The 15,428-nt window shown below is 42.8% G+C and overlaps 1 protein-coding gene across 2 annotated transcripts; it reads left to right on the plus strand.

The window, feature by feature from the left end:
• The first annotated feature begins 73 nt into the window (after positions 1-73).
• QTRT2 (queuine tRNA-ribosyltransferase accessory subunit 2) lies at positions 74-13,199 on the plus strand. Of its 2 annotated transcripts, none has more exons than XM_057364217.1 (8): positions 74-319; positions 1,302-1,357; positions 2,588-2,664; positions 5,364-5,573; positions 6,513-6,712; positions 9,111-9,262; positions 10,771-10,891; positions 11,897-13,199. In XM_057364217.1, exons 1-8 carry the CDS (start codon positions 123-125, stop codon positions 12,156-12,158), a joined length of 1,275 nt encoding a protein of 424 aa, XP_057220200.1. In that variant the 5' UTR covers positions 74-122; the 3' UTR covers positions 12,159-13,199. The 2 variants fall into 2 exon arrangements, with proteins under 2 accessions (XP_057220200.1, XP_057220201.1); XM_057364218.1 differs by having other exon boundaries at positions 10,774-10,891.
• The last annotated feature ends 2,229 nt before the right edge of the window (positions 13,200-15,428 follow it).

Below are 15,428 nucleotides of genomic sequence, written 5' to 3' on the forward strand. Positions count from 1 at the left end.
GGGTGATGACGGGCTGGGCTGCGCTGCGCTGTGTGGGGCCCGGGCGGGAAGGGGCGGCCCGTGTTCTCCGTGTTCTCCGTGTTCGGCGTGTCCCCTCGGCGGCGCGGCGGAACGGAGCGAGGATGAAGCTGAAGCTGCTGGGCGCGGGCAGCGGGCGGCTGGGCTCGCTGGCGGGGCTGGGCCGCGGCGGGGCGGGCGCTCTGGCGCTGCCGGGCTGCCTGCTGTACACGCGGAGCGGCGCGGCKCCGCACCTCACCCACGACACGCTGAGGGAGGTGCGCGGTGTGCCCGGCGTGGCGCAGATCGCCCTGCCCGCCCTGTGAGTACCGCGCCCGGGCCGGGGCCCTGCTCCTCCTGCCGAGGGAGCTGAGGGGGCGCGTTGGGACCGTGAGGGTGAGGGAGCTGCAGGGATGCGTGATTTGCAGAGTGGTTAGACCAAACCCAAACTTCACAGGCATCTCGCTGAGGTGGCAGCAGGGTGAAGGAGGTGATTGTCCCGCTCTGCTCTGGTGAGACCCCAGCGGGAGAGCTGCATCCAGCTCTGGAGCCCGCAGCATAAAAAGGATGTGCGCCTGTTGGACCAGGTCCTTGGGAGCACCATAAAGATGCTCAGAGGGCTGGAGCATCTTTCCTATGACAACAGGCAGAGAGATTCAGGGTGTTCAGCCTGGAGAAGAGAATGCTTCAGAAAGACCTTATGGCAGCCTTCCAGTACCTAAAAGGGGGGTATAAGAAAGGTGAGGACAGACTTAACAGAAACTGCTGTGGTAAGAGTTAATGTGTTTAAACTATAAGAGAACAGACCAGATAAAATGAAGAAATCTCTTGTAATGAGGGGGGTGAAACGCTAGACCAGGTTGCCCAGAGAGGTCCTAGGTAGCCCATATCTGAATACATTTAAGCAGCAGCTAATTCAAAACTAGTTAGRTAAGTGGCAAATGAAAGGAAAGAATAACATGATAAAACTTGTGCAATTGTTGAATGATGTGAACACCTAAGTGATGCTACCCAAAAAGTCACAGTCTAGCTTCGTGCTCTCCATCAAGTCAGTGGTCACTGGTCAGTGCAGGTAAAAGTTTTACATTTTTGCCACAGAATTATGAGTGCCCCAGGTTGTGAGCTGTTTTTCTTGGGCTCTGCGACTGGTGTTTTATTCCTTCTGTCTCTGTCTGACAGCTGGATGGCAAATGCCAGTTCAGTGTCAGACAATGCATGTGGAGACAGAAACCTTAAGTATAAAACCACTGATCTCTTTAGACAGTTGTCTGCTTAGTTAATGTGTTTCTGTATCTGGATTGCAGGGCAGAAATTCATGACRTCCTGGAAGAGTATAAAGAAGGAGCTGCAAAATTTATGGGTAAAGTACGAGTGTTTGCTTGTATATCTGAGAGGATATATCTGCAGGTGGATCCCACTGGAGCATGTTCAGGCAGTACACTAGGCAGAAAGCTGTAGGCTTTGCAGATTTAGGGATTTTCTCATCCAAAGTGGCCCTAGGGAAGACTTGAAAGAGTATGTTKTTGCTRGTATGGCCAAAAATCCTTCAATTASGCTACAAAGTGATTACATGTCTGTAATTTCTATAATTTACATACAGGTCTTTTTGTATGTTAAATTTTGCAAGAAAAAAAATTGAGTTGCTTGTCTTGTTTTGTGTTTTTTAAAAGCACATAAAAATATGGGACATGCATTTCATTGTAAAGAAAAAATTATGGTTTGGCTTTCCAAAGGAAGTTTGTACCAAATTTAACTGCTTTGGAGCAATATACTCCTTCAAGAAAAATTGAAAAATGTCTTTGTCTGAAACTTCCTTGAGGCTTTACCAATTTCATTGACTATCTCTGAAGAGAAGGCTGTATGTCGCTGAGACATACTGTCTACTTYTCTGACATAGGAAACCTCCAGTCTGGCAGGGATGATAAATTTCTCATTTGTGTAGTTGATATATTCTCTCATGGTCCTATTTTCTGTGAGGATGATGAGGTGCTTAAACAAGTTGCCCAAAGAAGTTGTGGATGCCCCATCCCTGGAAATGTCCAAGGCCAGGTTGGATGGTGCTTTGAGCAGCATGGTCTAGTGGAAGGTGCCCCTGCCCACGGGTCATGATCTTTAAGCTCCCTTCCAACGCCACCCTTTCTGTAATTCTATACTTCGTTCTTCCTTAAAAGTTGTAGGCTTGGGGTTGTTCCTCAGTTTAGTTTGTGTCAAATGTCACCTGTTTGTGTCAGGTGTCTCCAGTGTATCAATTATCAGTTGAATGGTCAGGTGAGTCATCTGTTGGGTCTGGAAAATTTTAATAGGTGGGGTATTAATCAAGAAGAAASATAAATAAATCCCAAAGCAGCTTTTAGGCTGCAGAACCAAAGGGTGATACTTCATAGTTCATCCTKCTGCTGCACTCTTCTCCCTGCAGTTAGTAAAACTGAGGAGGAAATGCAGAGAGATAAATGAAATTTTCTTTGTCAGAATGGATGTACTTGTGTGGGGGACAATGCTCTGTTCCCTTTTGTAAATCTAGAAAGCAGATCTTTGCATTAGCTTTGCTTTGGCTCATGAAACTCTCCTCTGTGTCTGTCTCTCTTCCCAGGTTTGCCAGATGCTGTGCTCTACTGCTCCCTTCATGACCCAGTCACTCCCTGCCCATCTGGCTACAACACTAACAAGGTATGAAATCTGTAGAGACTTGAAAAGTCCACCTAAAGTACCCAAAAGAAAGCTGCCAGTCCTCCCTTCATCTGTGTGGGTGTGCTCAGACAGCCACAAGATTAACAACATAAATCTTTGCACAAAGAGGATTGTCATTTACATGTTCATACCTCCAACTAAATAAAGGTGTACATTTTCTTAATTGGCAGCATGTTCCCTGAATGATTCCTGAGCAATTAAGTGGCAATTCAGGTAGAAAGGAGAGATGTGGCTTCCTGTCCTGTTGTGGTTAGTATGGCAGAAAATATCTGTGTTTTGGCATATTTGCAGTATGAGCTTACAGTGATGCTGCTGATAAGCAGCAGATCTGAACCCCTGTGTATTTACAGCCTGTTACAGGCTCACAAAAGGGAAGGACTTCAGAATTTTTGCAGAAGGGTGGTTCAGCAACCCAGAAATGTTTCTGACATTTGCCTGTTYCATCCCACAGGCACACACACTCTCTGTTAATCCACAGGCTGACTGTTGCCTGACACAGCTTTGTGCTGAAGCAGCCACTCCTGGTGCCTGCTCAGATAGTCAGTCCCAAGGCCTGTTTGGGTATGGCCACACTGGGTGGAAGGTCACTGAGTGACAGAGGATTACTACTGCCATACAGCTATCAGTGTGTATTCCTTGCTGCTGGGATCCAGGCTGAGTCCTGTTTCTCTGCAGGGAAGGAATTACCTGAAGCTTGTCCCAYGGTTCTGCAGCTTTGAGGTGATAGCAGCAATCTAAAACCAGGTGTTGCAAGTTTGATTTAGACTTTTTTGGTTTTTTAAATAAGCTGATGAAGATATTTGTCATCTTGTCGTAAGGCCTTCTGCATCTGGATCTGTGCTGACAAATGCTTATGAAAGCTTTTTGAAAGCAATGGGACAGAAAGCTCTGTGCCAGAAAGCCTAGCATGGACTGGATTTAAATAATCACAGGATAATGCTCAGCTCTCTAAGCTGCATGGCTATTTTATTTATTAAAGYAGCTTTTTTTCCTCTCGAGAACAGAATGAAGGTAACTAGATGTGATTACACTGTGCCCTTTGGCTCAGACAGCTCTGACTTTCCTCTGCCTGCCTTCACCAGCTGTTCCTTGATGCTCTCACAAAAAGAAGCAGCAGGTACTGTCTGAACAGCATATTGCTGCAAACCAACATACAGCTGCTGTGTTTCAGTTATTCTGCAGATACAAATTTTGGCTCTCATTCCTTTGGAGTTWTTTTTTTTKTTCTAGTGGGAATTTTGCAAAAAATGTTTCTACTTTGGAGACAGAAATGTTTCTACTTTGTTTTTGTTCAAGTTGGTTGAAATTGGCTGGTAAGGCCAGAAGTAATCAGGAGAGATGATGGATGGATGGGTGGATGGATGGATGGATGGATGGATGGATGGATGGATGGACAACAGGCACATGGTATACTTGTACATTCCTTTTGAGTCTTTGTGAGGACCAGACCAAAAAAAAAAAAAAAGGTTCTGCTATTTTTTGCATCAGCTGATGAAATTCAATTTGCAAATTAGTATGCATGAGACCTGCACTGCATAATCTGTCTGTCTGGCAGAGGCTAGGGGAATGTGTTTAAACCCTCAGGCCCCAAAAAGTGCCCATAAGATTCCAAGCTATATGCTGATTCTGATGGCTGAAAACCCTTTCTCATTTAAAAAAGCATTAGCAGAATTGCTGATGAAAAGAGCTGGCTTCCAAAGGGTTTGAGCCCTTTACTTAACCTACTTGAATACCCCTGTAAAGTTTTGGAGCAGCAATGCCACAAGCCTAACAATAATACAACAAAAGCAGTGGCCACTCTGCACTCACAGGTTAATTACAGGTTCTGCAAAACAGGCCAAAATGTGAACATTTTGTGAATCTGAATGTTTATTGAATTGAATGGTAACATCTGCTAGTCTGGAGGCRTTCAGGTGAGATAACCTCTCTGTCCACGTGCTTTTTGTCTTGCCTTTAATTCTTTTGAGGGTATCAGAGAGTAACAATGGAAGATGGGGTCCCATGTGTGCTGACAGGATGGGAAGCATGTGAAGAGACACAGACGACTGTGTGTGCAATCCTAATGAAAACGTGTCATTTCTTACGTTGGCTCCATTTGAGTATTTCAGCACCTTCAAGAATTGCTATATTTGGGACCTAAAACAACATGTGTTTCTAAGACTGAGTTGCTTAACAAGCTGTTGTAACTTTCCCAGTCTGTATTGTTTRTATATACATGTACATTCACATGTGTGGTATGAATTAAGTGCTCAGAAGAGGAAAGAGTTTCTTGGATTTGCATTTTATATGGAAATCTAGTGAGCTGTGTTTGCCATTTCAGCCTTTGATGCTTTTTATAAGCTTTTGCTTACTTTTTTTTTTTCCAATTCTGCCACTAAGTTGTTGATAAGATGCCAGATTTATCTTACGCTTTATCTGTTATTTTCGAATGTGGAAAAGTCAGTGTTAAGTGGGATGATTTCACCAAGGAGTATCCCAGAAATTCCAGYTGAGTCATTTATCTCCTTTCACTCATTGTGCCAAATGCAGCTGATTATCTGAGCCATGCTCCAGGAGAACTTTCTAATGAGTTATCATTCCAGTATCTGGTATTTCACCAGACCAATTCCTTCTCTYTTTTCACTCTTAAGATCTGCTGTCCTTTGCAGCTAATGTTCATCCCTGTTGTTCCTGTACAGACAGTCTCCCTGTGGGGAAGCTCAGGGCGCATGGAGATGACGGTTTCCAAGTTCATGGACATCCAGCGGGCTGTTCAGCCAGACTGGTTCCAGTGCATCTCTGATGGAGAAACCATTTCTGGAGAAGCTGGTAGAAAAAGAGCCAAGAAGTCTGTGGATAGGTCACTTTCCTTCTTGGATGTATGCCTTCAGCTGCAAGAAAAATCACCGGTAAGGTCCCTTAAAATACTGAGGCAACAGCACTGCAACTGCTTTTTGGTCTGTGCTGCATCCTGGACCAGCCCTCAGGATGTSATTTAGTAGGAAATTGTGTCACATGTGTATCAGAGAATGCCCAGCTTACAGTCCAGAGTGAGGTATAACCAATAGCAGAGTTTTCCTTCCTTCCTTTAGGAAATTGTCTTCTGCACCAGGATCACCCCTCATCTCCACAAGTTGAGGAGAACTACTCTTCAGGGTTTTTCCTTTCTGCTTTTGGAATGTAATGCATTTCTTTMACTTAACCTTATTACTAGATATATGGGCAAAGTGGGATCTTCTTATTCAGGTTGAGAAAACCCATCTTTTTGCTCTGAAGTCCCCTTGGTTCCACATGAGGGAGGATTTGCTAGAATTAGTCAGTGCTATTCTTTATTTCTTCCTGCATCTTTGAAGCTTCCCTCTCTATTGGTGAAAGAGATATACCATCTGAGTCTGCACTACAAGGGAAACCAGATGACAGAAACTGTTTGTGTTTTGTGAAAGGGAATTCCTTGTGAGATCTGGTGTMTGACAATCAGGATAATAGCACCTGCTTTGTGTTTTGCACTAACACGTGTATTGCTGAGACCCCATCCATGAGAAGCTGTGTACAAAGATGGTGTGTGGTTATTGCCTTCTGTAGGGAGGTGGGAGGAGCAGTGKCAAAGTTCTCAGTGTGTTAGTGTCTTAGCAAGGAGCAGAAACTTGTCTCTAATAGTCCCACTTCTTACACAGGGACTTCACAGTGTTATGTGGGGAATAGTCTTCCGTGAGATGAAACCCCATGGTTCTGGCAAGTTCCTGAACTTGTGGGGCTTAAATAGCAGATGCCTGAAGTTTGGGCTGTGGAATGTSTTTCATGTCTTTGGCAGAGCTTGCTCTAACACTTGTAGCTTTCTCCTGGGACAGGAACTACAAGGAAGTGTAATGTTTGGGGCAATTGAAGGTGGAGATGTCTTGGAAGAGAGGCTCAGATCAGCCAGGGAGACTGCCAAGCGGCCTGTAGGTGGCTTTCTGCTAGATGGCTTCCAGGGAAATGCCATGGCCAAGGAGACCAAGTTGAAACTGATAGCTTCTGTCACAGCAGAGCTGCCAGAGGATAAGCCAAGGTAAGTTGTGTGGGCAACATCCCAAGAAATCCATATGTCCTATTATGAGGAGCATCTCCAGGCTGCTGTGCAGCCTCTGTAGCAAATAATCGCTGTATTGCACAGCTCTGTGTGTGCCAGGCTGCATAAATTTTACCACTGCCAGGCTGCAGTCTTCAACACTTGTTTCAGTTTTTAGCTGCACCAAGTTTTACTCGTGCTGTGTGTTCGAGTATTCTCCACATTTGTCATCTTTACATTTTTAGGAACAGTTACTGGTAATATGTGTCAGGATTATTTGCATTTGGTCTTGGAGGCCATGGTTTACTTGAAGTTCAGCTCAAACAAGAATGTCATAATCAAGATCTTTTGCAGGGGCCTGCAGGGTGGTACAGCCTGGCTCAGAACAGTGGTATTCTCTTCTTGGATGGTGTGGGGCTTATTGCATATCTGAGATGTTAATTTTGCCTATCAGACCCATGCCAGGCACTGGGCAGGGGTGGCAGCTTTCTTGATCCTTATAACTGACTAACAGTAGCTAAAGACTTCCTGAAAATGTGTGCTGATATTTGCTACTGGTTCAGACATGTAGGGGTTTCTTAGCATTAAGTTAAGCTTGCTGGATTGCTCCTACCAGAGCAGCTGCTACAGAAATAACATGGCTCCTTTTTTTCATTATTTCCTGAAGAGAATGACTGAGGGCCCATTGTGTTCCTGCTTCCCTCTGCTAGCAGAGCATTGCTCTGACCTGATGGTGTTTAAAAGGAAATTAAATGCAAAAGCACAGTGTCTGGTGTAGCAGCTTGTTGTTGCCTAGTGGTGCCTRGGGTTCCTGACAATTAGAAGGCTTGCTGTGTTGTTGCCATCCTGTCTGTTTGAGCTACTTAAAAGATCCCCTGGGAGCATTAGAGTCCAATCTGCTCAGCTAACCTCAGTGGCTACCAGTGCATCTGCCTCATCTATAAAATTGTTTGCTTGTCTTGTTAAGACAAGTGTTTTCTGACCTCTTGGTAGGAGGAGAGCTGGTTAGCCCCAGGGGATCTTGGAAGTACTTCAAGTGAATTTCAGGCAGTCCTTCTTCCTGAATCACCCTTGCCATTCTGTCTGGAGAAGCGTTTTTGGGTTCCTTTTCTACCCCAACATGAAATTCTCTAGAAGACAAACACTTTCTGTTCTTCACTCAAGAAGCAACTGTTTTTTGTGTGATGGTAAAATGATCTTACGAGTGCACTCTTTTTATAAAGAGTCCTTTCATGTGTCTAAAGGTGCTGAAGTCCCTTGATAAATTTTGTTTTCCTTTCCAGTAGCRTTGGGACCTTTGCAAGAACAAATGTTTATCCTTACCTGTAGGAAGATCAGTTTCAGCAAGGCTTTGATCATATATGCAGAGCTACTGATTGACTTTTGCTTATCATTTTCTCCCTGTCATGGGAACTTGAAACATAAAGCACTCGTGCTGTAAACTTCTCTTATCCTTATTCTGCGCTCATCAACTTAATTGGAGTACTTAGAAAAGTGACTAAAAATGGCACCTTGTGACTTCATTTATCAGCCCTTGTGTATTTTCCTAATTATCTGTTTAGATCATTGCCCTACATTAACTTCTAGTGCTGTCAGCCCAGCCATGCACCTGCAGGAGAGCAGGCACTGCTCTACTCTCTTACACTTCACCCACCCTCGGCGAAGCTGCCAACTAAATTTGGCTGCCAGCAGGATCTCTATTATCATTGATGGCAATCCAGCCAGGCTCTTCCTGGCTCTTAATGCCATGTCTCAGGAGGTTACAGCCCACAGTTTTGGGTAAATCATTTGAGCAGGTAGAGTGTATAGAGAAGGAAAGACTAAAGCAAGGAAGTTTTCTCTTTCTAATGACATTTCTCATTAGTGCATTCTTCCCTGGGCTGTTTTCCAAGTGCAGTACGATGTGTCTGTCACGTGAAGGACTTGTATCTTTGACCAGCCGTCTACTGCTGTCTCTTCTGAGACTCTTTTTAGACTGTCTTCTAAACAGCTAACAAGCAAAAAGGTCCACGTGTCTGGGAATTGGTAGTTCACTGTGGCACAAACATGATTAAGGAAAATATCTGTTCTGTGGCACAGGTGTTTTGAGTCTGTTTTATATATGTGTATGTGAAAGAAAGCACATGCAAGGCACATCAAGCACTGTGAACAGAATGGGGTTTATCCACATTAAAAGGGATTATTGCTGTCTTCCAAATGGCAAATAGTGAAAAGCCTGCTGTGTACTGGRTAGGTTGGAGGTGGGCAAGTGGAARCACAYRGAAYTCTGYGTGATGACTTGTGCCCCTTTACCTTCTGCTTAGCAGTTGCAGAGATGACCTGGAGGTCTTTTCCTTCAGGTACTTKCTTCCTTCTACTCAGAGTATTGTTGATTTGTCTTCCTTTATGTCTTCTACAGAATTATTCACGGTGTAGGCAAACCAGATGAGGTGCTTGAGTGCATTGAAAAAGGAGTGGACATTTTTGAGAGCTTCTTTCCCTTCCAAGTGACAGAGCGAGGCTGTGCCTTGGTTTTCAATTACGAGTACCATCCGGATCCTGAAGCAACAGGTAGATTTYTTGATGGTCATTATAATTTGTACGTTTTGCATTGTGGCAAGCACAATTCATACTTGGGAGGAATTTGTATTTGAGGGTTTTGTTCCAGAAATAATTGCAGTGACTGCTGGAAAAACTGGGATTCCACTATCAAKTGTTGCTTTTGATGATGGAGTACTGTATTGGGTCTGACCGACCAGTACTTTGGTGTGAAATCTATCAAGTAAAACTTGAGGCCTCTGAATGTCTAATTAGCCAAAATACGATGATTAAACATTTCTTAAACACCCCCTGAAGAGAGTGGTTTTAGTTTGACCCCATTGGCAAATTTTCTGTTACCATTTGCAGTGAAGGCTGGACCTGTTAAGAGATCTCTRGAATTAACTGAATATGTTTCTGTTGTAACAACACATTTTTGAAGTTTTAACAATGTATTTTTGAAGTTCCTTTTTTCTAACTGTCAGAAATTTCCCATTGATTTGGGCAGATTTTCTCTCTGTCCTTGCATTCATAGATTTCTATCAAAACCAAAATGATCASTTTGTAACTCATTACACTGTGAGATGGGAATGTGTATCACCCATTAAAGCACCTGTGTCAAATGTGTTTCAAGTGGCTGTTTTGTTTTGGTCTGTTAAAGGTTTTTAATACAGGGAAACATTTTACATTTTTTCTCTTGAGTAGAACCTAGTGGCTTTTCATGCCTGGATAATTCAGAGCCAGCTGAATAGAACAGAACATCTTTGTTTTTTGTGTTTGTTGCTATTTTTTTAACCCTTCTCTTTGTTCTTTATCTTGTTTTATTTTATTCTTAAATTGTGAGACCCTGGGTAATGGCTGTGGTTTTGTTTATTTTAAACATGGTAGGCGTGGGTTATGCAAACAGTAATATTGKTATTTTCAGATACATGTCCTTCTTCTTAAGAACAAACTTAAAAATGCAAACCTACAAAATTATGGGATGGTTCTTTATTTTTCAAATRGATGCTGAAAAGGCAGATGTGGAAYCTACCTCTTCTGAATTAGTGCTCCCAGCCTCTTTTAATTCCAGGGTTTAAAAAAAACAAAACCAAGAGGCATCTAAATCTCTGAGTCTGATCACAGCATGGAAAGTAAAATGAYTGAATGCAGATGAGTTGCCTCTAACAAAATCTCAATAAAATCCATTTGTTCAGGTGATTGCATTCTATTCAGCATGCAGTTCAGACAAAAAAATTGACGTTTATAAAGAATTCAGCTCAGTAGAGCAGCAAAAAGTTATGCTATTGTTTCAGCTCTAACTTTTGATTAGTTTTAGTTGATTAGTTTTCACTTGTCTCATGCTGTTTTAATTGTCTAAAAGTATATTTGTGTTGACTAACCTATGGCAATTAAAGTAAAATGTCTACTTTCTGGAAGAAGGAGGTGGAAATTTGTGGCAGGAGTTTCCAGCTGGCAAAGGAGTAGCAGGAATATCTAAGGTTGCTACCCTTGCTCTGCCCTTGCTCTCTGTTCTGAGGCTGTTGTCTTTATAATTTAAGCAGTTTTAACACAAAATGGAGCTCAGGACCTGGAGAAGAATGGTGCTCAAGAAGACCAAGATGAAGTCTTCAAAGCTGACCCAGAAATGACAACATTTGAGATATTTCTGAAGGACAAAAAGTATGTGAGTTTGTGAAAGGGTACCTGCAGCTCTATCAGTAAATACCATGTTTTGTCCTCTGCATTTATTTGCATCTGCTCAGCAGCTGATGAGAGACTTCATAAAACATGAAGCTATTGAAGAGAGTGCTGCTGGACATTGAGTGTAGAATGTTGGACAAGAACTCTAGCTTGTTATCAGTCAGCAGCCTCTCTCTGAAAGTGCTGGCTTTTGCCTGACCTAGAGCCAGGGGTTTTCTGATCATTTATCCAGCAAACATTCTGTGGTCATAATTATGTCTTAGCTGAAGGACCATAGGCTCACAGAGGTGGTGTAGTTTTTATTTAAACTATGAAGACCCTCTACTCTGACAGTTTGGGCAGCTGCAGAGCAGTTCTGCCATTCCTGGATACTTCACAGAAACTTTGACCATTGTTACCACCTGTCTGTCCTCTTTGCCACAGGTACTTTCAGGCTGTCTGAGTACAATTGTGTTGCTTTGTGCTCTCCACTCTGTGATGTGGTGCATCTCACAGTAGAGGGGAATACTGTTTTGTGAATAGTGGGATGAGTAAATCCATGGTTTTGGTAGCTTTCTCCTTCATAAATTGTGTGATAGCAAGTGAGGGCTGTGTTGCACTGCAGCTTTTTCTGCCAGGSAAGGCACAGAAGGCACTGCTCTTTGCTGTGATGTAGTCAGAGTTATTCTGACTTAATATGGTCTTTTGGCTCTTAAGTGAGTTCTGGCATGAGGAGGCCTGGGGCTTGCAGCAGCTATGGTCCCACACCATGGCAGGGTRTGGGAGCTACATGATCTTTAAGKTCYCTTCCAGCCCAAACCATCTGTGCTATTTSAAGTCCTTTGTGCCAGTGGTACTGGTCTGAGTTGTCAACAAATCTGGAATAAGGACCTCAAGACTTCAATGCTTAGGTCCCTGCAAAAGGCCAGGTGCTAACTGGGTGCTCTTCATTGCTTGAATGGCTCTTCTTGCCTCTGATGTTACTCAACATTGCTTCTTCCTTAGGTACCACGATGATTTTGGTCCCTTGCTGGAAGGATGCAGCTGTTACTGCTGTCAGAGGCACACTCGTGCCTACGTCCATCACCTCCTGGTGACCAACGAGCTGTTGGCTGGTGTCCTGCTTATGATGCACAACTTCCAGCACTACTTTGGTTTCTTCAGTGCCATTCGGGATTCCCTAAGGGACAATAAACTGGATCAACTCAAGAAGCTTGTCTTCAGGCAGATGCTGCAAGGCYCAGCAAATGCAACACTGAGCCAGTGAGTTCAGAGAGGACAGAGGACRTTGCAGGTTGTGTGCTCATCCAGTGGAACTGTATCACCTGGACCTGTCAGTAGTAAAATGCCTTTTTTCCTTCCTGGAGGGATCTTAAGGAGATGTTTGAAGAAGATCTCACATCATGGGGAAGGATGATTTTGTTCCAAGGTCTACTTTGGTTAATTTCCAATGGCTCAGTTTGGTTAATTGGCTTGGTATGTTCTTGGTGGATGGAAGAACCTGGACGGTTCACCAGTAAGACCAGTATGGATAACTTCGTTTTCAGCTACTGCTGATTTCCCATGTGCAGGGACAGAGTTATTGAACTTGTGATTGAAGATAAAGCAGGGCATATATTTAAAATTAATCCAGCTGCTTGGAGGCTTAGCAGCTGCTTGGGACTCTTGTTCCATACCCACCCCACCAATAATTATTTTTCTAGAAAAACCTAGTGGTGTCCTAGTGTCTTATCATGTAGCTCCTTGGTGAGAAATCCCAACTCAGTCTAGGACACTGTCCTTGTGGCCATTGACAGCATCTTGGAAAGAACTGACTGGAAGTGCTGCAGTGTCCAGTGGCACAAGGTACTGTGTGTGTACTTCTCTCTCAGGCTGCCTGCAGTGCAGAATGTTCTCTGGGCTTGGAAGAAGCCCTTCACTTTGGCCTGGCCCTTACCACCCCTGCCTCAGGAGTCCCAGTCAGAGCCAGAGAGAAAAGAAAATGTTTAATCCATGTCCTGCTTGAGARGTTTTTTTCCCAACTCTGCATTTTTTCCAGATTTCACTCCCATGTTAGCATGTGGATGATAATGTCTGTACCATTCTTTCCAGCTACCCTAGCACACAAATGTCACTGAGATGGAGCTGTAGAAAAGATGTGTCATAGGAAAGGGCTTTTAGAAAATGTTYTTGTGGCTCCTTATTTTAAAATATGACTTAGTTATATTCCTCTTATTCAGTTGGTTTTTTTACTGCCCCTTACTGTGGAATCATGGATTTAATGATTTTATATTACAAAGCAACAATAAAAGAAATTTATTATCTGTTACACTGGCTCTTCAACATGTGACCAAGGTGATGTGCCAGAGAGCTTGAACTCAAGGTGTCTCCTAGAAATTTGATGTAGCAGCCTGATGGAGGACAGAGACTTATCTAGGAACAGGATCTTGTTGTGGAACAGGGTTCCAAGTAATTTGCTTCAAAAGAATGTCATAGAATAGACTCAGAAGTGTTGAAGATAGCCTGTCCCTCTCCCCATAAGAACTCTATTACCTTAATTAAGCTTGAAAAAATACTGCACTTAAAGTTAATGGTCTTAAAACCATTAAGGATTAATCTGTAGTTTGCTTTTCACAATTTTTGCAGTGCTTTAAGATTTTAATATCTCCCATCTGAATGGCTTTACCATAGACTATATGGAGTTTTTGGTTTCCCTGTCTCTTTGGGCAGCTAGCCAAGTTCTTTCTACCATTCCAGCCTTATTCACTGTGTTCACTAACTACACTTCTGTTCCACAGGATCCTAACTAAATGGTGCAAATACTGCTCTACTGTTATCTTAAAACAGAGATTACGAGAATGATTCAGCCACAGAAATGACATAAAATATAGGATTATGCCCCTCACTCCAAGCAGTACTTTCTGGTTGTTAAAGTTGATGCAGCACTGGGAAACTTGGAGAAGGTGTCCTGGGTATGCAGCATGARGTAGAAAGTCTGCCTGACTTAAAGGGAAGGAAATTCTCATGAAACAAAAATGGTTCATGCTTCTTAGAAGAGGAATGCAGTGGTAGTGTGTGGAACATGGCAATGCTTGTTCCTGCAGTGCCTGTTTCTACGATGTTGCAAGTGCCTGTGCAAAACCTTTTCCGAAAGGGAGCTACATGTGGTCAGTCCATCCTGTCCCACCTCAGTGAATCATTAGGATTTATTAACTTTTCTTTATCTCCCAGTCTGGATGTCCTTTGGAGATAAATGTAACTGGGATCTTAGTGACCTGTTAAGCTAAGTGTCAATATTCTTGATTACCCTCCTGTTCTTCCTTTTTAGGCTTTCCAGTCTTTCCATACTGCTGTGTTATGTTTTTTTTTCCCAGTCATACCCATTAGGCATTCCTGTTACAGTTCTTTGCTTAGCTTTTATGTGTGTGTGTGTGTGTGTGTGTGTGTGTGTGTGTGTACCACAGCTGCACAAAGTAAACCATTTTCTGTTGGGCAGAATTTGACCAACTACATCATTCAGTATCTAACAAAAACAGTTACAAGCATCACTAACCCTGAAACAACCTTAATGTATTTTATTTATACAGCTTCTCAGTGTCAGTTCTSTTAGCTCACATTAAAAATTCAGCAACATTTTTCATGCTAACTTAGAAAGGTTTTTATTTATTTCCAGGCAGAGGTCTAATTTCTTTCAAAAGCAGAATTCTTACCCTAATAGGGGGATGAAGAAAGCTAAACTTTCCATGGAGAAGTGAAAATTGAAATTAATAAGAAGTGGAAAAATATCTGTGCTAAATTAACTTCACTAAGCACAGAAGACTACAAAAACATCCTTTACYACCATCCATCCCCAAAGGGGAGAATGTAAAAGAACAGATCAGAATACAAAAGAGATTGTGTGTTACAAAAACATTAGACCCTTGAATATCTTTTCCTTAGCACCTTTTAGTGTCATCTTCCCCCTAATAAAGAAAAATCTTTCATGCTGATGAGAATAACTGATAGGGCTGCATGTTAAGTGCTAAGTCCTGTGCCTTTCTGACCACTTCATCAGTATTCTGCTCAGTGGCTTCCTCCTTTCAGATGTATTTTAATATTGCAGACCCTTCAGCAGTTTCAAAGGCATGCTTTGAAATAAGGAAAAAAAATCAAATGGATTTATCACAAAAATGTTTTCTCCTTTCCTTCAGGTTTGTAATTTCCTGCCCCCCTCCTGCTGTTCATCCACCCCATCCTGTAAATTGTTAGGACACAGTGTCCAAGACACACAGAATGTATCCAGCCTTGTCTGACAGTTTTCTATGTCTACTCCTTTGTGGCTCTGCAGGATTGCAGGAGCTGCCCAAGACTGGAACTGCTCCAGCAGGGTGTTTGATTTATTTCTACATGTCCAAGGTCCAGAGGGCTTTCACATCACAGGATTTTTATGCATAGAAAAATYGGTTCTGTTTCCGAAGTGCATTTAGCATTGAGTAGCTTTTTATTTTTTTCATCCTGAACCCTGTCATTTTTTGATTGATAACCTGAGTTGGCAGACAAAGGGCTCCAATAAAATGTT

The sequence above is a fragment of the Malurus melanocephalus genome, unplaced genomic scaffold (assembly GCF_030028575.1).
Source record: "Malurus melanocephalus ecotype Western Australia unplaced genomic scaffold, MMel_1.1 scaffold_36, whole genome shotgun sequence".
Taxonomy (NCBI): Eukaryota; Metazoa; Chordata; class Aves; order Passeriformes; family Maluridae; genus Malurus; species Malurus melanocephalus.